The sequence below is a fragment of the Megalops cyprinoides genome, chromosome 3 (genome assembly GCF_013368585.1).
Source record: "Megalops cyprinoides isolate fMegCyp1 chromosome 3, fMegCyp1.pri, whole genome shotgun sequence".
NCBI lineage: Eukaryota > Metazoa > Chordata > Actinopteri > Elopiformes > Megalopidae > Megalops > Megalops cyprinoides.
Genome location: NC_050585.1, coordinates 12,564,964 through 12,589,745, shown reverse-complemented (window position 1 = coordinate 12,589,745; position 24,782 = coordinate 12,564,964). Strand labels below are relative to the sequence as shown.

At 42.5% G+C, this 24,782-nt stretch overlaps 1 protein-coding gene across 7 annotated transcripts in view; it reads right to left on the bottom strand.

Moving 5' to 3' along the window:
- ncor1 (nuclear receptor corepressor 1) overlaps positions 1 to 24,324 on the bottom strand; it is a 76,749-nt gene extending 52,425 nt beyond the window's left edge. For 6 of the 7 annotated variants that reach the window (XM_036525526.1, XM_036525525.1, XM_036525528.1 and 3 more), the window contains exons 1-8: positions 24,198 to 24,324; positions 15,919 to 16,102; positions 11,351 to 11,481; positions 10,725 to 10,926; positions 10,289 to 10,465; positions 6,480 to 6,593; positions 4,398 to 4,454; positions 4,189 to 4,241 (exon numbers count right to left, since the gene is read on the bottom strand). In XM_036525526.1, coding sequence (XP_036381419.1) covers positions 4,189 to 4,241; positions 4,398 to 4,454; positions 6,480 to 6,593; positions 10,289 to 10,465; positions 10,725 to 10,926; positions 11,351 to 11,481; positions 15,919 to 16,026 — 842 coding nt within the window. In that variant the 5' untranslated portion in view covers positions 16,027 to 16,102; positions 24,198 to 24,324. Of the gene's footprint in view, positions 1 to 4,188; positions 4,242 to 4,397; positions 4,455 to 6,479; positions 6,594 to 10,288; positions 10,466 to 10,724; positions 10,927 to 11,350; positions 11,482 to 15,918; positions 16,103 to 24,063; positions 24,093 to 24,197 lie in introns of those variants that run through there. The other variant, XM_036525524.1, reaches the window with a different exon arrangement.
- Between the last annotated feature and the right edge of the window lie 458 nt (positions 24,325 to 24,782).

The following is a 24,782-nucleotide window of genomic DNA, read 5'->3' as shown; positions in this document are numbered from 1 at the left end:
CAAGAGAGTTTAACAGATCACTGAAAAACTTAAGGGGTTTGCTCAGCATTCTTTCAAAGCTCAAAGCAAAAGGGGCCAAAGCTCCAAGACTTCTTACATCTCTTTCCTACTCATGGAGGCGTGCTGTGCCGAGCCGAGCTGAGCCAAGCTTCAAGGAGACTGGACCTAGCTGGGAAGGCTCGCTTGGTTCTCCACGGCTGCACCTGAAGCAACTGTCTCAGCTTACAGACTCGTTTCCTATGCAATTCAATGACTTGACTCAAATGCACATCAGTGAGGAGCACACTGAGGTTGAGCACACAGCCTACAGAGCAGGTCTGTGGAGGGGGATTGGAAAGAGCTCCAATTTGCTCCATAAATGCCAGAAATCAATTTATCCAAAAAAAAAAAAAAAAAGGGGTCATGCACCAGAGCCACTGTGCCAAAACAAAACTTTATAAAATGTCCCCCTTTCTTGTTTTTGTTACATCCCATCTTCCCCGGGCATGCCCAAAGCTTTGCAGAAATGGCTCGGATATGTTTCATTAAGTATTCAGATGTACATGCCTGGGGAATTCCCTGCCCGAGCCTGACACTGCCATACTTGGAATGCTCAGAAACCCTGCTGAGCAAATCTATGAGGAACAACTTGCTGTAATGTTTGGAACAGTATTGGCCGTAATGTTTGGAATGGCTGTTCCCAAAAAAGAATTTAAACCATTCACTCGACCACACTTCAAAACTTGGCTCAAAGGAATAACCAAATTACATACGGGAAGGATCTATTGAAGCTGTATGCATCACCGAGAACTGAACTGATAAATACCAAGGTTTCACTCATCCCGTTGAGAGGAAAATATTTCAACATGTCCGCAACAGACATGTTGAGAAAACCCTATGATATAACAACGCATAATGTCTATCCCATATAAGGGCAAATATCAGAAACATAAATGATATCGACACACTTTCCAGCACCTGACCATTTGAGATATTGCATGAGGAAAAAGGCAGGAGCAAGCGATGGTCTGACAAAATAGAGTAGCCATGGACACTGTTGTTACAATAACTTAATTGTTGCTGAAAAAGGTCACAGTGTCCTCACTCATTTTTCCCCTGTAGCTCCTGAGCCCGGCTGCAGACCAGAACTAACGGAAAGTGGGGACTTCAGGCCTGTGTTTAGTTTGAAAACATAAGAATTGGAAGCAAAATTAACTGCGTGTCTGCTTCAGCTGGAAAGGGACAAACACAACCCATTCCAGCTTGGAAACAAATAACTGGGGAATGAATTAGTATTCGTTCGTGAAAATGAAAATAAAAACCCACACCCAAAAACAGTCAGATCATATGCAGTGAGAGCCTGTAACATCTATTAGACACATAGCTCTATAATATTTGCCATGTGGAAATAAAGCATTACAAACTTGAGTATAATTGCACATTGTCTAAATGAATTGAAATTCAGTTTGTTAAATGAAAAGCCTTCAGAGAAAAAATGGTAATTTTCCATTTAGTTCATTCTTTGAATTCCCTGAGTGAGCTGAAACTGAATTGGCTCTTCTCTCTGTCAACACCTTATGCAACTCCAGAAATCAAGTCCAATTGAAATGGAACTGAACCTGGCAGATAAATACCTCTGTGATTACCGTGACTTGTTAATTAATTATCGGTATAATTTTAACCAACATCTGTAATGACTGAAGAACTAAACACATACACTAATGACTGAGTATCTACAGAAAACATCATTAATTAAAATGGTCATCCTTTACTGCCTTTGGCGAAGGTCATTAGGTATCCATTGGTCTGAATTGTATGAAACAGATAGGCCTCATACACCACAGTTCTACAAGTGGATGAGGCATCACTGACTACAGGAAGCTGCAATTCACTAGCATTCACAGCTTTCCTCTTAATTCTACACGATCTCAAAAAACGGCTCTTACACATTTGTTGGTGTTAATTAAGCATCACTCCTGAGTGTTGCTTACAAATGCAAGCTGTGTTTCTGCTGAACAGTAAACCAGCTGGTGTACACGGCATTAAAACATAAAAACTAACATCTGATCATGTAAAACCAAACACAATGAGGGCTACATTCTGACTTCATGATAATTACTCGTGCAAATTTCCTTGTTTTAGTTCTAAAACAAAAGAGCAAATAGACTTCAATCACCATCACATCTCAGAAAATGATTAAAAAAAAACAGAAACAGCAGTATAATTTATTTAGATCAACACATATTCAAGAGTTATGCCTGATATGCTTAAAATGTGATGAATAAATAGTACTCCTATTTATTTAACAACTTAAGACCCAATACCTGCTCCTTAAAAACCCCCTCTCATTCAAATCCCAAAGTCAGACTTAAAATGAGGTATTTTGAAATCTCAGCCTTGACCCCACCCCACAACCCATCACTTTCTAAGACCAAATTTAACATTTTGCTGCTCTTCATTTTCTAAAAAGGCAGAATCACTGAATGCTTGCAGACAGGTTTCTTTAGCCTTTGGATTTATCACTGCCAAAGACCTTGAACAGCCCCTTACAGCTTTCTGATAAGAGATTTAATGTTAGAAATAGACCGTATAAAGGAATCTTCTCCATATAATAAAACTTAAAAATGTAATATTTTCTGGTTTTCCTTGTTGCCTTGCTTTGGTTTTTAACGGTGGAAATGATGCTCTCAGTGTGATAATGCTGATCCCCAGCAGCAGGTCAGATCACAAAAGAGAGCATGTGAATCCAGTTACAAGGTGTCTTATTTGCTGAACTTGTACTGACTTCCCTTCTCGGGCTGCTCAATGAATTCTCACAGTGCAGAGCCGCTGATAAAAAAAAAAAAACTAGAGTGTGGTTCTCATGGTATGAAGAGATAAGAACCCTGCACCAGCCTTTAACCCCATTAGCTTGCCAATCGGTCCATACTTTCCCCACTTCAAACCCCTCACGCAGAGGCAAAACAACAGTTTATCTGCAGTTTTTCAGGGTCGCAGAGAAAAACAACAACAGGAAGCGTGCCCTCAGTGGAGCCGATATTAACAGGCATTCAAAAAATACCCTCTACATTCAAATGTGCGTAAGTTTGTGCTTAAAATCTAGTTACTGGGATACATGAAGAGACCCAAGCAAATTGGTGGCATTCAATTCTGTACAGGCTACACTGCAAGGTTTTAGTAGTCAGTAATGAATTAAAAGATACATTTTGGAATGAAGCGCTACTGATCTAGCTTCAGTTTTACATTGGCTACACAGAATTATGGCATGACCTAGCAGCATCATGCTAACCCTGATGCATGGAGTAGAACACATATCAAATATGATTCTGGCTACAATTCCTACACTTTTTAGGGTTTGGCAGTCTCAGTTATCAACAAAATGAACTGCTCTGGTGAGTAAATTGTTAAAAAGTGTGCAGTTCTGAGGGCTGTTTTCATGTGTTGGGAGCTGCAGTTCAACACTGAAGTTATGTCATGCTTCTCAAGGGCAGCAAACAGATAGCAGTTTAAATATGTGAAACCAAACTAATTTCTCACGCCTCCTTTCACACCAAGTGATAAATTAGGCAAGAATTCAAACAGCAAATGTGAAAGGCTGTTATTCTGCAAGGGAACACTATACTAAAACATTATAAATTATATGTAGAAGCACTATGTCCACACTGCCCCATATTCTGTGACTGATGCTACACAAGTTTTCTTGCTACATGCTAGTAACAATGATTGGCTTGTTTAAAAAATAAAAGAAAGAATAATGATTCATGTATACACAAGAAGTTAAATGTGATACCACACCCACTTCGTGAGGCATACAGAAAATTCACTTATATATTCAGTGTTAACGCCTGCAAATTCGCTGGATGCCCTCTTAAGAGAAGGTCCGACCTGATGAGCACACATCCTCCACTCGAGACGGCAAGTAATGTTACAAGATTTTCATAGGACAGCCGGCGCTGCAGACTAGCATCTCCTGTTTAGCCATCCACCAGTCTCTATCCTTTAACGGACCCGCTTTCACGCAGATCACCACGTATGTAGTTTAGCTACAAGAACAGAGAGCATCTACAGGCCAAAGACAATACGACAACCACATGCCTTTGATTTCATTCAAATCCACACACGGCAATGTATACCTTAAACACAGGGTGCTGAGAGAACAGGTTTATATTAGTGACTAGACCCCTTAAAAGAAAAACAGCCAATACTCACGTTTTAATGTTGTCGTGGTAAACTTTTGTATCTGATGGCTGATTATAAAGTGGCTGAAAGGAGAAAAATAGAACTCATTACTGGCAAGAAACTTTACTGGCCTGGAAATGACTCCTGCAAATCACTGGTATAAGCATGGTAATGTCAAAGATCTAGCTAACTCTTTGTAGCCCCTTGCAACAGGTCAAGACATGATGACAACCACCTACCAGTTCAACTTTTGGCCCAAGTCCTTCAAATATCTTATGGGCTTCCTCTGCCTTTTTCTGAAAATAAAGAGAAATATGAGTTGGAAATTCATTACATAAAAACAAACTACATTTAGACTGGACCAAATGTTTTTCACAGTGCAAGTGCTTTTTTCCTCTCATACACATAAAAACAACCCTGCGGTGTGCTGCTTGCTATGAACTGCCATGTTTCCTCTCTGGCTTTTGCCAGATTCACTCATGAAGGATTTGCAAACATTTACTTGCCAATCTCCCCCCCCCCCCCCCCCCCTTTCTCCGTTGCTTTTAAAAATGGTTCTATAAGCGCTTGATAGCGTCTGATATTTTCTCAGCATGCACACAGGTTTGTTTTTGTCTCAAATTAAGATGAGTGGAAAACATTTTCCAGGCTTCTCAGGCCAAAATGTCTCCCTGGCCAGCTGACCTCCGAGAATAAAAAGGGACTCTTTCCCAGGCACGGTGCAGTAGGTCTCCCAGCCAGCCCAGCCGAGCGAGACCCAGCAAACCTTTCCGAACCGTTACTCCACCACACGGGGAGGGAGTAACAGACAACAACTGCGCTTCAGGAGGAAGTGGCTGCCTTTGAGAAGCCATACATGCCTCACAGAGGAGGGTTACTGGATTACTCCCATCTGCGCACTGATATGTGCTGGAGGCTGACTAAAGCCCAGTCGATTTTGTGTACGTCTGCGTGACATACACAGCATAATCCCAGCTCTGGAACCTGCATCACTCTGCCTGTTTTGAATAAATGGGAACTCTTCCAAATTGCTTTGACTTTTGGAACATTTAAGGTGGCAATGCGAGATGTACTCCTGTATGCAAATTGTGCAGAGGGACGACAGACGGCTCTCGGAGCACAAAAACATACTTACTGCAGAACTTCAAAGGAAAACAAAAATACTCATAATCCTCAACATATACATATATATAAGAAAAAAAACATGTAGCATAGACTTGCTCAACTGTATAATGGTCAATCCAATTAAAAACCTTTCACGCTTCAGGAAAAAAAACAGAACGGGAATTAAAATGCAATAATGAATCCCATATGCAATATATACTGGCTTTATTCTACAACGAGAGTAATGAAGATCTGCTTTATAATGTGCCAATAATTCTAGTGACGGTCGGAAGTCCGGGTCGCCGCCAATGACCGGCCGCTGATCAAAGTCACGGAGGGGCACCAGTACACGTCGAACACTGGCAGCGTTTTCCTGCTAAAGGGGTTAAGTGCAACCCAAGCAGGAAGCTCTGCCTGAGTGACATCCTGCCAGAGCTCATACAGAGAGCTGAACTGCAGTAACCTCCGGGCTCCCTCCCTCTTGGAACACATACAAAAGCAGACTCACTCACTCTCTCTCACATACACTCTCTTTCTCTCCTTCCCTCTCTCTCTCTCTCTCTCTCTCTCTCTCTCTCTCTCTCTCTCTCTCTCTCTCTCTCTCTCTCTCTCTCTCTCTCTCTCTCTCTCTCTCTCTGACTGCGACTTCAAACATGCCACTCGAGGCGTTTCAAAACAGTGAAGCTGTCCATGCATGAAGAACACAAGCACCCACGCTGACGCTCGCAGACAATGTCACCGTGACCCGCAGACATTCAGACATACTGCGGGTCTAAGACATAACACACACAAACACACTGACAACATTCATACACGTTTGACCTATCTGGTTCGGCGTTCAGGGTGACCAACCTGGAGAACAGCGTCAATGATTTGAATAGTAGGTGGCACTGTGTTAATGACACACTTCAATGCAGTAACTTCAATAGGTCCATTAAACTAGCGATACAGACTAGCTATACAAAAAGGACGTATGGAAAGCCATAGTGAAGTATAATGGAAATGTTCATAAAATGATCACAGGCAGAATTACGTATGTCAGTGTGTTGTTCTGTGGCATGTGTTACTGGCTCCATTGTTTCCCACCCCCCGGGGGTCACCAAAGGTTTAACGGCTGGGTTCTGCTGTTGAGGTCTGAAAGTCTGGCTAGTTCTGTGTTGTTTCCTGGGTGGGTGTGGGTGCGTTACATCAGGGGTAGGGGCGCTGGCGCTACCCACCCGGTTCTCATCGTAGATGATCTGCACGATGCTGCGGTGCTTGTGCTCCACTGGAGGAGGGGACACGGGCTTTTCTGGCTCCACCGGCTTTGCCGCTTCCTCTTCCAGTTGTTGCTAAGAGACACAAACACCTTCTTGTCAACATTAAAAAAAAAAAATCCCTCTAATGCAAAGCGCTTACGAATGTATTCACTGCGTGCCAATCTGAGCAGATTCTACAATCCCCCCCCCCGCCACACCATCCACCCACTCTGCTGATGCAGGTATTTACAACCAGCTATCCAAAGTATCTTGGTTTCCATGCAGTTGACATGTATGCAGTGAGGCAATGAGTTTCAGTGAAGTAAGATGAATCAGCACACTCTCATATTTCATGTGCTATAAAAGTTTCGCACAAGTGTGTGTTTTAGGGAATTTCCTCAGGCCTATAAAAAAGGAGAATGACTGCATTATTAATGGTTCCTCCCCCCAGACTATCTCCACCATAAAGATGGTTTAAATGTGAATTCAGTAATCATACAACAACCAAAAGTCACCACCCAGCCCCCCCACCACCAAATATGAAGACACTGAAAGAGCGGCTGTTCTAGGTCAGCTAGGAAGACACCGCAGACCTAATGAAAGGAATAAAGGAGTCTTCAGCTTGTGGAAAAAAAGAAAGGGGGGGAAAAAAAAAAAACTCAGCTTGGCCAAAGTCTTCAGCTCTCATCCTGTTGAATTCAATCTGTCCTCCATCCCTGTTTCAACCCGGGTCACGACCGAAAAATAATCTTCTCTAAGGTTCCATCTAGACTCCGCAGTGAGTTAATCTGATCCCAATCTTCGATTTGACAAAAGCTACGCAGGATTTATCAGATTATTTCCTTTAGTTTATTTATTTATTTATTTATTTTTTGCCAGAGTTATGCCAGCATCTGAAATTCTGACTTTGATGCAAGACTCTGTGGGACTAGACAAGCCACTGTTTACATGCAAATATGACATCAACAAACAGGTTACAGGCTGGAAATTTGGTGCCCTCAGAGGCCAAAAACAAGAATAAATTATAAATGGGAATAGCTTCAGTAAAGAAAATTACCCACACACACATATTTTATACTATATAATAAATGTATTTAATGTATGTGTGTATACATATATAGACATAAACGTATGTATATACAAGACGCACGCATACATACACTTTTTTTCTACTCCGGCATAGAAACTTGCATTCCATTCTAACCACTCTTAATTCCAGCCAGATAGTGAACAGGCAAAACAAAAAGTTCATGCTCACTGCAACAAGAGGTCAGGGTATTTGCAGTGGAGGAAGGAAGCTAGATAAACCCGATAAGCTCTGCTCCAATCTCTTACCTTTCCTAGGAATTCGTTAAATGGGAACCGTTTGGAGACCAAAAATGGCACACGCAGAAGTGCAAATGAAGCGACTCGACCCTGTGAGTCACGGCGCTCGTGAGCATGGGGGGGTGGGGGGTGGCGCTTGGGGGGGATGGGGGGGAGAGATGTCATACATCAACTCAGCCAGCAGATTAAGGCGTGACAGAGGAGACTACAGAACTGATGGGCCTTAATTAGTGTCAGTGTGCCGGAGAGTGAGACGATGAGGCGGAACGCGTCACGCACTGAGGACCCTCCTTTTAAGTCGCGTTAGACGCGTCTGATCCCGTGACGTCTGAAATGCTGTTGGCCTCTGACACCAACGGTCTGGGTGTTTGAATTGAACTACAGACGGGGTCGGGGGGGGGGGGGGGGGGGGGGGGGGGGGTAGAAAGAAATGTTCACAGCTCAATCAGTCCTCGGAAAACCTTGTTTGGATTACTTCAAAACCACCTAGTACCACAACTGTCAGGCTCATCAGAGAGTGATTCTGGCTTTTATCTTCCGCTGGAAGCACCAACTCGAACTCTCGCTTTCTAAATTCTTTAACTGCAGTTCATGCCAAGAACATGTAACTTTTCAACATGTAACTTTTGGATTCCACACTGGTTACATTGGAAAAACTCAGGGAAAGTACAACTGCCCACACTGACATCTTTTTAAATTTAAGGCCCATCTGCTTTGTGTGGCTTTGGTATGATCAACTAACTATGTTTTCAGTTTAAAATGCCTAATGTCTTTTGACATTAATACAGAGCTTGACATACAGCACATATTATAAAAACAGTAAGACTTTTGAAAACAGGAGATGACCACGGGTGGCTAAAGGAGTGCTAATGAGGGGTATACGTCTACATGGGGTATAGAGGTGTATATATAGGGGTATAGATTTACATGAACTGAAAGTTCCTGCTGTTGTTCATGTTGGGGGTAATGAGAATTTCCATAAGGGTAAAGGCAGAGAAACAATCTGAAAACAGGAAGGAAAGACAGCATCTAAAATTAGTCTGGAGCTCATTAAAACAAACGCATTCAAATAACCTTAATAAAAAAATTACCATTTAAAAAAAATTCAATACTACAGAATAACAACACGCATTATTTCAACCTCCAAATGCAGAATTGCCCATTGGGTATATTTTACATTCAAAAGAAGCTAGTATAGTCACCATAAAATACCTACTTTCACATCAACGTTCAATAACTTCCTATGTCAAATGCCTGCTTCAATCGCATGCAAATTTACAGCTCTTTGAGACGTGGCACTGAACTACTCTCGACAGTATCACCTTGAAGATTTATCTTCCGCTGTCAGGAACAAAATGAGAGATCTATTTTTAGGCTTCTCAGCCACCTGGCAGCTCAAATGAATGCAAGCACCTTCTCAAGGTAAAAACACACACACTCACATTTGACCATCATTACAGGCATACAAATGCCTTCGCAAATGCTCTTCAACGGTCTTAACTGTCAAACTGTAAGCCTACCAGCTATTCTGACCTACAAAGGGGAAGAATTTTATGGGCAAGGCTAGGGTCACTGCACACACAAATGTAAAGTCTAGGAATTCCAGAGCCCACAAACACTAGCCCCAGGTCAGCCTTGTAGCAAGTTGGAGAAATATGATCCTAGTCCAGCGCACAGAGACTCTCTACCTTACACAGTACCTCACTGGTGGGACACCGGCATAACAGTAAATCAAATCTTGTAAAGCAACAATCTGGGGAATTTTTAAATGATGATGGCACTACAGGATCTAGACAGCACTTGACAATTTCCTAACAAAGTGACATGCAAAGATAACTTTCTGGACCATGGAGCATTTAGATGAGCAGAGAAAACTGTCCTCATATGAAAAAGCTTGTGCAGCTACCAGCCCAGTCAATTAGTGAGCATGATGATAGTCGCTACATGCAGAAACTTTGCAAATCATTACCAAATCGAGCTCGTGGGCTTGTGTCTCCTACAAAACCGGTTTAAATCTTGACATTAGGAGCTGCCTGACAGCTGCTTCTCCCTTATTCACAATCACATTATGGAGGAGGATGACAGAATGAGGCAGTTTCATGGACAACTCGTAGGACAATGACAATCATTCAGAACCTCACCTTGCACCAAAACAAACCATCAAAGGCTGCTGTCAATATTTCAGCTGATAGTTCAAGCACCACTGTCTTCATTTCCACAATTAATTATGGTAAATACCCCACACAGCTGAGACCAAGAGCAAATGCACCTTTTCACAAGTGTGCTACTACTGTGTAACAGTAGTGACACTAACCTTCACGTGGACTGCAAAAGGACACTAATTAGCTCAAAAGGAAGTGCACTGGAGGGCTTATAAGCCAATTCCAAGGAAACCAATCGGTTGCGAGAACTGTGAATCTGATCAGCCAGATGAGCACGACCTTGTGCACGACGTGCATTACCTGCTTCTTCTTGAGCTTGAAGATCTGCTGCTCCACCTTGGCGATCTCGCGGTCGACGCGGTCCATGCTCTGGATCAGCTCCTCCTTGGACAGCTTGGAGGGCGAGGCGTCCTGCTCGTCCCCCACGTGCTGGGTTCCGGGGGAGGACGCCTCCGCCTTCACGTTGAACTGGGTTTCCTGCGAACACAAGCGGCAGGGTCAGTCTACGCAGCGGGCAAAGAGCCAGTCTCTTCACCTGAACCAGTAATCTGCACCCTCTGCGCAGAGCCTTACTAACAATCTCAACTGTGAAATGGAAAAGTCATGCAAGAGAGGGCTACCTCATCAGCAAAAAAAAAAAATCCCATCTCATAGAGGCAAAAGCTGCAGTGTTTGGTTTACAGGAGCAGGAGCAGGAGCTCATAAGAGTACAGTTTGGACCCTCCTCACTCCTCACCTTCTTAACCTCTCCTGCAGTCCGCAGTCCGTCCTGCATGGAGTGGGGGAGAGGCAGGACCATCCCTCCAGCCGGGGCACGTGAGAAATGGGCGTCCGAGACACTCTCGATGCGCGGCCGCTTGGACTCCAGGGCCTCGTGCTCGGGCTGGGTGGACACGGCGTGGAACTGCTGCTCGTAGCCATGTCTCCTCTCTGGAGGCCTGGGGGAGGACCAGAGCCCTGCTACATCAACAACCTGCTCACCATTACTCAAAGGCAGCGGTAGAAACCGCGCTCTGGGATCAGGTAAAGCACCCTGCTCCTCATTACTAGCACATAAAGGGAGTTACCCCGCTCTGGGATTAAGTTCACTAGCGAACTTGGAATTTCATACTATAACAGAGCTCTTGCATCTGAATGCAAGTCAGAGCCTGGAATACGCCATGGGGAAGTCTGAAATAAGGAAGAGGAAGAGAATATTCTACAATTCAAGGATCAGCACTTCAATTGGATGTTTCATTTTCAGATGCTTTTTAAAGCACAACATTGCAGCACTGTTAGCGATGGCTAACATGCTCCTAGCGGAACATGGGTTGTGCGGTGCAGTGAGGAAGGAGGGGTGGGAGCTGGGGTGGCGACGGTTACCTCTCGGCCCCTGGGTGGAATTCTGAGAGCAGGGAGGGCCTGCGGCGTTGCTGCTGCTGCTGCTGGAGCAGCTGCTGGGAGGCTGAGCTGACCTCCTGCAGGTGAGCGCGGTAGTCAGGAACCGCAAAGTCCTGCAAGCACATACAACAGGAGGTCAGGGAGGAAGGAGGCCCGCGGGCTCCCCAGACAGGGACGACAGTGGCGATCAGCATAGCCTGAGCTCCTGTGGCCAAGCTCCCATCCACAGATGAAGAACAAGAGGGGCTTCCAGGCAGGTGATACTGTTCAAATCCTGAAGGTTCCCCTTTGAAAATGAACTATCAAAAGGCTTATGTACATGGCTGCAGGTTTGGGCTAACTCACAGCAGGAAAGAGTCCTGATGGGCAGTGCAAGAAAACTAGGAACTGCAAGAGTCGTTTTCCTTCCTGCATTTCTGCATCTTAAAATATTCCTCTGAAAAAGAAAACTGATGAGTCAGAGAAAGATATTCTGAAATGACCATCTTCAATTTTGGTTTTCTCTACATTCCTATTAAAGTGTATTAAGATGTCTGTCAGCGTGTACTATGTACCACTGACAGGAATGAAGCAACGCACTTCAGCAGAACTTAGTGTAAACCTAATTCAGAGAAGTAACATTTTGTCTATTTTTCTCTGGTTTACAAATGAATGCTTCATGTGCAATGAACTCTGTTCCCTGAAAGTCTGTTTCTGGGAATCAATCAACATCAGCAAATAAACTTAAGCTGACCTTAACCTCATGTGTTCAAACTGGCGTACAACATGCAAGTTTTTTTTCTTTACAGTCGCTTGACTCTGGTCAAATTTTCGTTCTTTGTACAGCAGACCAAACTAAACAACACTGCCTTATCTAATCAAAGCTTTTTTTATTGTCCATTACAATTTCCCAGTCAAAACAAGAGATAAAGAGAAAAGGGGAATGCCAACAATCCCAGGTAGTCAAGGTCATCCACATCAGAACCTCTGCTGTGCGACTAACCTTTGATTGAGTTTGAAGTGCAGACGTGGTTCATTGTGACATTGTGTATCGACAGCACAGTAGGTAGCGGCACGGCCAGAGCTTTTGTCATCATTTTCAATGGGAAGAGGGCTGTAGCAAGCTCAACAACGCACTAAAAAAAAACGCACTGCACCAAAGGAGCAAGAACCCAATGTCAACTGTCAATGCACTCTCCTCTAGCAGGGGCTCACATTTAACCAATAAGAGGAGGGGTTTCTCCATCAGAACAAAATGGAGGAAAGCCTGATTAACTCTGCATGGTCTGCCACTAATGTAAACAACCCATCTCTAACAGAGCATGAGAACATTTTCTTGGAGAAACGTCTGCACTTTGTTCTGTTACTTATATTAACAGGTTGGTTAACATTACAGTGGGAGGAATTTAGCCACAAAGTTACTGACAGCTCACGTGTAGCAACTTAGCTAGCTAACTACTTATATTTAGCTCACTTGTTGTCCCTACCTGTTATGGCTAGCTTGCTTATTAGGTAAGGGCTTAGTCTTTGGCGATATAAATGTTTGTCAAGCCAGTAAAGCAAACCTGAATGGAATTTAATTTCATAAGTTAGACTAGCCAGTATACCCCCCCCCATTATTCTATCAATAATAATGTGTCAGTAACCCCTTTTGGAAAGGTAACATCACATAGATTTAAGACACATATACTGCTCTGCCTTGATCTTGCAAAACCAGCCTCTATTTTCACATTTTCCTCCTTTGCACTGCATGTTTACAAGGTGGCAAAAGGACCATATTGTTGAGGTTCATCGATGAGACAAAAAAGTCACTAACTCAGACACATTTTCAAATGTCTTAATAACCCAGGAAAAAGTCATACTTCGTAATGACAGTCCAAACCAAAACAACTCCCAAACTTTTTTTTTAATTGGTCAGCATGAACAACTACAGCTGCGCTTGTCAAAACAGCTGATGAAAAAAAGGATAAAATGCGCCAAATAAACACCCATGGTTCGATCAGTTCCATTTACTTGTATGGCGTTAGATGCCAGAAGACAGCTCAGAACTTATAAACAAAAGGGTTTTAGGCCCCCACATTTAAGGTTCAGGAATGACTCCATGCTTCTGACAGTTCTTTTTTTTTTGCTGCTGACTGATTAGGGCGGAGGCAAAAGTGCATTAGTCTGTTTACACTGGATGAAATCTACCAAGCAAAATAAGATCTGGGCTGCATCAACAATGTCCACCTAAAAGGACAGAGGGTGTCAAGTTTCTAAAGTTGCAGAAGCTGCTGGACACAGTTTATCCTACCTTTATAATACCAGAGAATTTGTATGTTATTTTTGCTTTAGCACGCTTACAACATAAAATGTTGGCTTAATGCCTGGGAGAATCTAAACACAAGAGAAGAAAAAGTAAAAAAATGCAGAGAGCAACTTTAGTGACAAACGCACAGCAGCCAACCACAGGAATGACTCATCACCTCCTCAGCTATGCTCATTTCTCTGATTTTACACACACAATTAGCTTTCCCTGAACTACAAGAAACTGACTCAGAGATTATCCTGGCGGTAACCTCCCTCTAATATTGTTTAAAAAATATATTCTATTTAAAAATTCCCACACTCCAATCAAAGGTACAGGATTTCCACAAGTGCCTCCGCTCACCTATTCTACTATGGAGCCTTACCACTCTAAACCCCTGACATACTGAGAAGCCTTCAGGCAAAAAAAACACTATGAAGGCCATCTCACACTAGCAGGACAAGACAAAACAAATAAATGAGTGAATACTTCTGATACCTTCGACACTAGCACACTGCAAAGACAAATTCACTAGCAATGGGGGGCTACCTGCGTGGTTCAGTCTGCTTTCGAGTACAGACTGATCACACTGCCGGTGTTTGAAATCAGCTGTGTCATCTGCCAAAAATGACTGGGATCCCACAAAGCCAGAAGTTGGCTCTGTTCTGCTGGGGATAGGGATTGGTAGATTGGCCAGGGTTTCCTTGTCTCACCACTCTCAGACACCCTGTGATACGTCAGCACCTATCCTCCAATGAACACCCACTCCACTGCAGTACACAGCGTGACCTGTGCCGAGAAGTGCTGCTGCTGAGAGAGGACTCAATTCATCTCACCTCAGAGGTTGTTACAATGACACAAGCCCTGTATGCAACTAGTATATTAGCTACTTTTCTTAGCTACCATCATAAAAACACCACTCCACTTCTGACTAAAGAGCACAAAATGTTCACCTGAATAGCCAAAAAACATCTATTATACCAGTATATGAAAAAACAAACAAGTTAAAAGACAACTTAAAATATTTGGAAGACACGTCCTGTATGCTACCAGTAAGTAATGCCACCACTGCTAACTAGCTAGCCAATATATACATATCTTTTTTCATGGACTGTATAAGTAACCTTCCATGACCATCCAAAATGTCAAAATGTCAAAACGTTTTTCCTTCTAAATGAGACAGCAGTTGTATTTCAAAAACACATTTCTTTTTGCAGACCAATTAAAAAACCCCAAAGCTGAGACGGAAGGACAACACGGTGGCCCAGTCACACAGGAGCTCAGCAACCCACATGTGTGGTTATTGAATTTATTAAGAATGTGGGTCACCTCTTTAAATGCAATTCTTTGTGAGTGCATTTTTTTTCCTGCAACAGGGGTCCCTTCCGTACTGCTGCAATTAATTTATCAACAGTTGTTCTCTTGACCTACACACTGTACTATAACAGGAGCATTCAGGAAGAGAGAGGAAGTGAAAATTGTGACCAATGAGGGTTAAAGGTGGATTAAGCTCTGGATGTTAACCAACGTATATCCGAGAATTGTGTCCATCAAAAATAAAATATGTCAGAGTAACAGTGGTAAGGAGTAGTGCTTACATTGCAAAGGTTGCCAGTTTGATCCCCAACAGGGTACAGCTGCTGAGCAAGGTACTTCAGCTAAATTGCTACAGTAAATATCAAGCTATATAAAATAAAAGATACGCAAGCTATGCAAGTCATTCTAGATAAGAGCGTCTAGAAAGAATAAAGGAAGAGTGTAATACAATTTCCATTCTTACGCTCATCATGACGGTGCAATTTGCTCAGACTCAACCACAAAGGTCACCAAAAACTACCCTGAAGTTCACCTCTAGCTTCGTACCATTTTATACAGAATGGACTGCACAATTTTTAGGTTGAAGCACATGCATTATTAAGCCTACTCTGGCTTGCGGTACAGGCTGGAAATGGAGCAGTCATGGGCCAAAAAGGTTTCCAGTTACAAAATATATTTGACAATTAGTGGGATCGTTTCATAACCAGCTCTGATTCAGCATGGAAACTGAGCTGAACAAAAGTGAGTGCATAATATTAAATGACCAGACACATGGATTCTTGCTGGCCCATACTGCATATGCTCTCTCTTAAAGTAGCGGTACTTAAATTTAGCAAGGCACTACGAAGGCTTGGGCTTGTAGGCCACGTCTGCAGTGCGGCAAGCTTAAACATGGAGATGCTGAAACGGGAATAACTGGCAGCAGGGGATGGTTGAGTCTAGAGTGCAGAAGAAGGTGCGCTCTCACCTGCTGGTGGCGTGCTGTGCCGAAAGTGTGCTGGACAGAGTGGGGCGGGTAGCGGCTCTGTTCGCTGCTGAAGGCCCCCTGGCTGGGTGGGTATCCCGAGCTGGACATCCTAGCTTGGGCCCGGGGTGTGTCACTGAGCAGGGATCAAGGCCACAGCGTCTGCACTGCAGGAAAGCTAAACCACCTAGGGCAAGGGGACAAACACACAAACACTCAGAAATGGAGGCTTGTCATCACTGCTAGCTGGTGACACCTTGATATAACACAATGACCGGTGTAACAATTTAAAACCCATCCACTTTTTCAACACGGTAATATTCACAATCATCTGCCCAGGACATGAGGAAGCGAACCATCCGAGCAATGCTAATTAATTTCACTGTCAACTGGAATTACAACACAGCGTAATTTGGACAAAGCAAATGGTCTCACAGTCTGTACTACACTGCTAACACACTAAGGTTGGGTATCAAGAAGCGGTTCCAAATTTCCAAGAACCGTGGATTCGATAAGACGTGCATTTCGATTCTGCGCTTCGGTTCCTACCTTTCGCATTTTTCAGTCGCGCTCCTCAGTGAACTGCAGGGAGCATTTTACAGTCCATAAAAGTTTCACTTACCTGCCAGGACCTGCTACGCGGACCTAATGTCACGTCATTTTTTAGGCAGTACGTCAACAAAGCATGTGAGAAGAGACACTTCTGTTTACATCCTGGACCATGGCTGACCGCAGCAAACGCTTGAAAGTTTGGCTTAGCTTCACTAAAAAAGGGAACAACACAGCAAAATGCAACACCTGCAGTAAGGATATTTCATGCAAGGGAGGAAGCACCTCCAATGTGACGAAGCATTTACTTCAACACGGCATGACTTACATTTACATTTATTCATTTAGCAGACGCTTTTATCCAAAGCGACTTACATAGGTTACAGTTCTTTACAATGTTATCCATTTATACAGCTGGATATTTACTGAGACAATTGTGGGTTAAGTACCTTGCCCAAGTGTACAGCAGCAGTGTCCCAGTGGGGATCGAACCGGCAACCTTTCGGTTACGAGTCCTGCTCCTTAACCACTATGCTACACTGCCGCCCTTTGAAGGAACTGCACGGTGTTCGATGTGTTGCGGTCTCCCAGCCACAATAATGCCGCAGATACAGCTAACGTTAACGTGTATGACGTATATAACCTTTACGTGTATAATAAAAAGTAGCTGGCGAGCCTGCTGTCAGATATGAAAGAAACTAGCCAGCTAGCTAGCTAACTAACCTGCAGTCAAGAAACTTTATGTGTTGCTTGACAACATGTGTAAATGTAATACTGAAGGAACTATTTTTGTCGGCGGAGCCTGAATAAACAACAACAAAACATAAATTTGTTGTCCCAAATTATCGTTACTTGATAAACAGCCTTGTTTGTAGAAGTGTTATATTATCTTTGGCACTCGGCCTGTGGCCTCGTATCTATGACCGAATTACAGCCGTGCTGATATTCAGTATAACAGCACTCCCTCTTGTGTGATATTGCTTAATTATAGTCTACAGTAAACTATGACTAGGCCTACCCTGTGGTAGGTGTAGCATAATAATGTGAGTGTAAAATTTCTCTGCAGGGAGATGACCAAGACCCTAAATCCCAAATACAACCCTCCCTCCAGGGATAGTCTGCCCAATCACTTGATACCAGCCTGGTACAACATAGACAAAGAAAACTGGAAAAGGTCAGCAGAAGATCTGGAAAAGGTCAGCAAAGTAGCAGTTACCAGTGATGGCTGGACAAGAATTTGCCAGGACCATATATATATATATATTTTTTTTTTTTTTTGTGTTATATTTTTCCATTATTTATTTATATAGCTTTGGTTTGTAATTGTTTTTGTTGATCATTCCTTATAAGAAAGAGCAATATTTATTTTTTATAAATGAAGGAAAAAAGAAACCTTCCTGTCACAATTGACAGTTTATTAATTATAGTCTAAATGTGCCAAGAATAAAGGTAGGGTTTTGGTTCTTGAAATATTTGTTCTTTTTTTCTCTCCAAAAAATACGGGAATCGGAACTGAGATTCGATAAGCAGAATCGGAATCGATGAAATTGAAACAATACCCAACCCTATAACACACTGGGACAAATCATTCAGGCCCTGGCCGATAGTCAATCACCGGTGTGGACGACAGGGAGCACGAGGCCGTGGCCCACGATGTGGTGCACTTGCACAGAGACGGAGAGGGAGAACCCCTGGCCTCTGCACAGCACAAAAGAGAGAGATAGAGAGAGAGAGCGAGAGAGCGAGAGCACGAGTGAGAGAGAGAGGCAGACAGAGAGAGCAAGAGTGAGAGAGCAAGAGAGAGAGAGAGAGAGAGCGAGAGAGAGCGGGAGAGACACAGCTCTGCAGTGACTCAGCTGTTTGCCCAGACCTCGCCCGCCCGCCCGCTCGCTCACCCGCCACACGATGCACAACTTGGGGTCAAGCACTCCCTTCGTCGCTCCACCGGAAACAAAGGCCGGCTGTTAGCTCCCGGCCACTGTCGCTGCGGTACTAGCCTCCGACCTCGGGATCAGCTGGGAATAGGACACTTTGATTCACCCCACCTCATTTCAAAGCTAGATCAGATTGCAGGCGAGCACAACTAGAGGGGAAATGGGAGCTCTGAAACGGAGACTTAAATAAATTAATAAATGAACAACGCTAATTGCACGTGCTTGTCTCCGGCGCAGTGATCGCATCATCTGTGGTTCGGGAGCACCTCACAGTCTCAGTGGCAGCCAATGGAAGGCAAGAAGCGCAAGAGAGCCTGAAAATACTCACAAAAACAACCATCCCCCTCCCCCCCAGCTTTTCACACAACACTTCATGCCTGATATTTATTCACGTTTGAGTTGAGGCCTCAGTCAATATGTACTGCACCTTTTCAATGCACAGCACAACAGTATGGGGCTCAGTTTTGCACATTATAAAGCACAAACTGTAAACAAATGAACAGACGACCACATCAGAGAGAAAACTGTAGCTAGCATCTGCTAAGCACAGAGAGTAGAAATTTCATATCCTGATGCTTCTAGCATTTATAAATCCACTCAATATCAACTACTTGATACTCTGTCATAAACAGCTAGACATCATTAGTGCCCATCTATTAAAGCTTGCTGTTGTACTGAAATATTCGACCAGCTCTAAGAAAAACGATTGGCTATTTTTGGCTGAATGAACTGACTAATATGATACACGGCTAACAGCGTGATACAATCGATCTCAATATCCATTTCAGAGGTACGATCCATTGTGTGATGGCATGGCATCATAAGACAAGGAAATCTAGCAATTAGACCAACAGTTTGAATAATGAACTATGAAATGTCTGCATCCCTAAGCTCAAACCAAACTCTACCATAAACAAAAACTAGCCTGAAGTAAATTATATACTATGGACTCTTTATCCCAAAGCACTCGTATTTTCTACAGCAATCCTCTTGCTCATCATAATGGACACGTCAATTTGCTTTACTGAGGTCATAATATCCATCTGTGCTTAAGAGAGTTCATTCCCCCTCCAAATTTCCCTTCAAGTCCTGAGTGCACTGGAAATAAATGTGTGATGGCTAGCAAAATAAAGGACAAGGCAATAAAGGAGTGTCTTGTTTTTCCCAGAATTAGTCTCTGTAAAGGTGAATTGCGTGTCATGAAAAAGCATTTCCTTGTATAAGGTTACCTTATCAAATGAGTCATATCTACAAGAGATCCCACTCTGAAATTTGCTGTGCTCATGCAATTGTCTGTACACATTCATAAAGATGAAACAAACAGTATTTTACATGAATACTTCCAAAAATTGAACTATACACATATGGGCTAAACCCTGAATAAATATCAAACAATGTTCATATAATGTAACTATTTCAATTCTCAAATTAACCATACTGCACTAAATACGTAAGACAAAAGTCTCTTCTGCCTCTGTGCTAAGCCCAGGACGAATGCATGCCAGTTTTCAAAGAAATCTGTGAGAGTCATGCAAACATGAGGCTGAATCACATGGGGTCACCACAACGGAGGTTCTTCTTTTTTTTTTTTTTTGCATTGGGCAACATATTGAACTCTTGTGCAGTCATACAGGTAGAGATAGAAAGAAATGAAAGCTACACATTCCTGTGCACAGATCAGATGAAACAGATTCTCATTTTCCACTGACACAGAAAGGCTCGCCTTTTCAACAGAACAGCAAGTTCAACAGAGAGCGAACCGAGCCTTGGAGCCGGGCCTTCGCACCTGTGTCTGTGATGAAAACCTGCGAGCAGATCCCATACCTTAATGCCCTGGCTACTGTTTGCAGTCAGGGTGATTAGGCAACCTTTTAAATAGCAACCTACAGGGAGATAAACGGCGTAGTAAGGCTGAGCCCACACCAGGACAAACAGAGCAGGTAAGGGAAAAGGCTTCTCCTTCCCTCACAAACTGCAGCGTTTAAGGGAATGCCGTGTAACGCCGGGTAACTCCTGCTCCAAGCAGAAGCCAGCCCGCCTGTATTCTGTGAACAGCGATCGATTTCATTATTTTGAGAGAAAACAGTGTCCCCAGGACTGCCTGGCAACACGAACGTCAGCATATGGTTCCCTTCTTTGATTAGCTTTCAAGAAATCTTTGAGGCTTAGACAACACTGTACTGCCAAGGCGCTCCCACCGCGTGAAATCAAGGATTTGTCAAAAACATCTGCTACGCGAATGTCATCCGGGCGGCAAGAGACTCAGACTGGAATTCAAAAAATGGAGAAAAAAAAATGATAGATATATGCATGAATCATAGTAATGACATAAAACTCAAGAGAAACCAAGGGACTACTAATGAACAAAAATGATGAAGCTGGAATGCAAATGTATCACATGATATAGCCTGTTCAATGCTCTGAACTGAGGGCTACCCCTCTAATCCGGGTAGCTCTGATAATACACCAAAAAATACAATGTCAGCCTCCAGGAAATTTAAAGCAGCACTATTCATTCTACGATTCTGTATTAATACAGAAAGGGACACTTGCAGAATCAGAACAAAGTCAAGCACTTAAAAATGATATGTTGTTGAGATGGGGGCACATATACGAATCGAAGGCTACATTTCAGCATCTCCACAGCAGCAACAACTTTGCCTTCACTGAGGACCCAGCACCTCCACTTACACTTGATTCTATTCAGCAAACCCTGACCTTCAGAAAAGTGACTAGAATCACAGCACATATGCATCTTTTCTCATAACTTGGCAGCCCTACTAGAAAACCTGCTGTGTCCGGGTGTCTACCCCATGGTGACCATACCCCTTCCAGGCAAAGCGCCAATGAGCACTTCCATTTTCTGCATCATAAACAACAGCTCAACATCCCTACAATCTGGCATTTCTGACATGTGATCAAGCTGATACTGAAGGAAGCTGAGGGCATCATTCAGAAGAGGGGTGGTCCACAGTTGTCACGGAGGTAAACAAAGTTTTCTTACACAGATGTTTAACACACTGATGACAATGCCGTGACAGTGTGGCTTTAAAAAAAAGCTAACTGTATCAACTGGGTAGATGAACCCCTTACCAAAGTCATGATGACCTGCCCCTTACAAAATATTTATTTTCTGCTCAGATTGCCCACAACAATAATAGCAGCAATTATGCACCCAAAGTCGAGCTGCATGATCCTTTTGCCAGAAGACTGAGCAAGGCATTAAGGACTATGGCCCTCCTAACTCTGGGTACTACTATAACAGAGGGTACACTTATTCAAAGAAAGAATTTTTTTTTTTTTTTTTACAAAAAGGAACACACCTAATAGAAATTCTCTTATGGAATCAGTGTTCTTCATCACAGCACACAAATTAAAGTGCGTATTTGGACGTTTAAATACAACATGATGTTATATCCCAAAACAGAGCGCAAAGGCAGCAGGTACTGGCAGCGAACCAGTGCATCAAGGTCAGTATATTCCCAACAGGTGCCAATGAACATGGCCCACAGCGACAATGAACTGCTCCTTCAGTTTACGCCAGTGGAGGAGCAATACTCATTTTCAGTTGCATTTCTAAAATCTGTTACTCAACAAATAAACAGGTCTTCTGTTTTTTGGTTTGGTTGTTTGTTTTTTATATATTACACCAGTTTCAGGCATTGCTGCAAAGGGGAGCCTAATATCAAATTCGCAAGCACCTTTCTGTCATAATTTTCTTTCAGAACATGCAGCAGTAAAAAATTCCTTTTGACTGCCAGCTAGACAATAACTTATGGCAGAATTTAAGGGGCTGCTTCTACAACTGAGAAATGGATGAGAACAGAGTCTCAGAGGAGTGTCCCTGCTTTGAACAGAAACTTTTTTTCAGCTAGCCTGGCTTATGATTTCAGCAGGATATAAATTCAGTTCCATGAATAATATGAACAGGAAAGACAGTGGTGGTAGGTGAACATAATATGAATGCATATTAGAGAATACTGCAGTGACAGTATGAAGACAATCAAAAGAACTGTACAACAGACAAACCGTGTGCCAGTTATGAGGCTCCAATATGGAGTCCAGCACCAGTGTATATTCACTTCAAGAGGTCACCTGAGAACTGAAACACCTGCCTCTGTTCTGACAAGAACGCTGTCAGAAGACTTGTCTGAATATCTGGGTTGCAACTAAATATGCACAGAGGAAACATGCAATTGTGCTAGTAGACAACACAGGAAAATATAAGCATGTCCACATTTCCTCAAGGCATACTATGATAATAAATTAAAGCTAGCTAATAGACAAGTCTGGAATATCAAAATTCTGCAATGAGACTACAAAATATGACTTCACTTTAAGTCAAACATGGCAAAGATTTGTCATTTTAGACTAATATTTGCCATGTTTGACTTCAATCCAATACATGGTGTGTAATATGATAGCCACTGATTGATCAATCTCTAGCAAGGAGTGGACACATGTACAGGTCTGCATTTATCTGATGAACGTTAATACCATAAAAACACATTAATTTGGTTCTGACAGAAGGGATTTCAAAACATCAATTATCAATCTTTCACATAGGAACCAAAATTGACAAAAAAAGGCTTGCAACCAAATGACAATAACTTATGGTATCATTTAGGAGGCATGCACATTCCCTCACATATATTTTCACGATTGCATATATACTCTTTAACTTTACTAGTTAATGACACTTTCAAAATGTCTTTTAAACCAACACATTACAGATGATTATTTCTCAGTGACATTTCACACAATACAAAATACAATTCTACGCTGTGCAATAACTTACACATTCCAACTTAAGCAGCCCTTAACTTCAAAAACGGCACTACATTCTCCCAACTTAAGCCTGAAACAAATACTAGATTTATCTATTAACAGCAATAAATGTTTATTCAAAAAAGTGAATATTTCCACTTCATCGAGCTGGCTACGTTTCGTTATCGAGACACACAAAATGCACCAACTTCAGTTAACTTACCCACTCAAAGTTAACTAGTTAACGTCTCCTACTTGACGAAACAAGAAAATAACTGGACTGTGGCATTCGTCTTCCAGCTACCCAGCTAATGTTACTTTCTCTGAATTTTTACCTGCTACCTCGCTATTACAATCACTAACACCAGGACTCAAAGGCCAAAACGTAGCCATTAACTTAGATAGCTGAAGTTAGGCAAGTAGCTTAATATCATTTAATGCAGTGGTGAAGTTATAGGTAGTAACTAACGTTAGCTAGCTAGCCAACCAACCAACGTACCGTTTTGCTGATTTGCATATCGACACTACACAAGTTTTAAATTAGCTAACTTGCTCATAAAAACGTTTCAGATTGTATCGGCACGTAGACAGCTAGCTAAGTTTGGCAAAGCATAAAGCTGTTGGTTAACAAGATCGGATTGTACCTAACTGGCTAGCAAGCTAGCTATCGAGTTCATTTTTACATTTCCGAGTCGGGCATATTATTAGCTAGCTACTTAGCGAGCTACCAGTCTATCTGCCAATTCAGGAAGTTGTGTCATGTTTCTCATCGACAGAGCAAATAAAAACAGCTTGCTTTCCATCCCCAAATACCTTATTAGCAAACCGGGTCAAGTTCGCAAAATACAAGCAAAGATAAATTCCGCGTTCGTGTTAGATAGCTAGCTAACATGTTCACCTTTGCATTCATATCCCAGCCGCCATCTTGCAAAAGGAACTCAGTCTGCACTAACACAGCAACACCAACGTTCGCATTTGACTGGATTTAGTATGCATTCTGTGCGTTTGCATGTACAGAAAACAGAAACTCACCTCATTTTCACACAAATACGCCTTTATCCAAAATAAAATAATATATTCGTACTATCGTATTAGGACAAATGATGGTAAATCTATATGTGGCAAGCCCTGCACGTATGTTGCGGACAGTGAGCTGCTGCACAATCTCGCCTCTATGGTTGTATTTGTCCTTGCAGGAAGACGTGTATGTTTTAAGGACCAATTAAATGATTGAGTCAGAGGCTATAGAGATTTTTACAAGCACACGTTTTTAATTCATTTATCCAAAATGTATGTATAGTTCATTTACTACAAAAGAATGAAATTATATGATTTAATTTATTTTATACATCAATAAGGACAACTGTGCTACAATAAAACCTTCCCCAGTGGCGGTATAAAGTTTTCTTCACCCCACCCAGTCAATGGATCTGTTTCGTTTCGATTTCACACATATTGCGTAAATAACTACGTGCAATGTGTTTCCATGGTAAACATAAAAGTCTTTTCACAAACACAATTCATGGTTTTGTGAAACACGTCTTAAATTATATTTTCCTTTCGAAACGTGTTTAACCAGGGCAGTTGCTAGTTGCTAATCTAACCAAGCAGTTATGC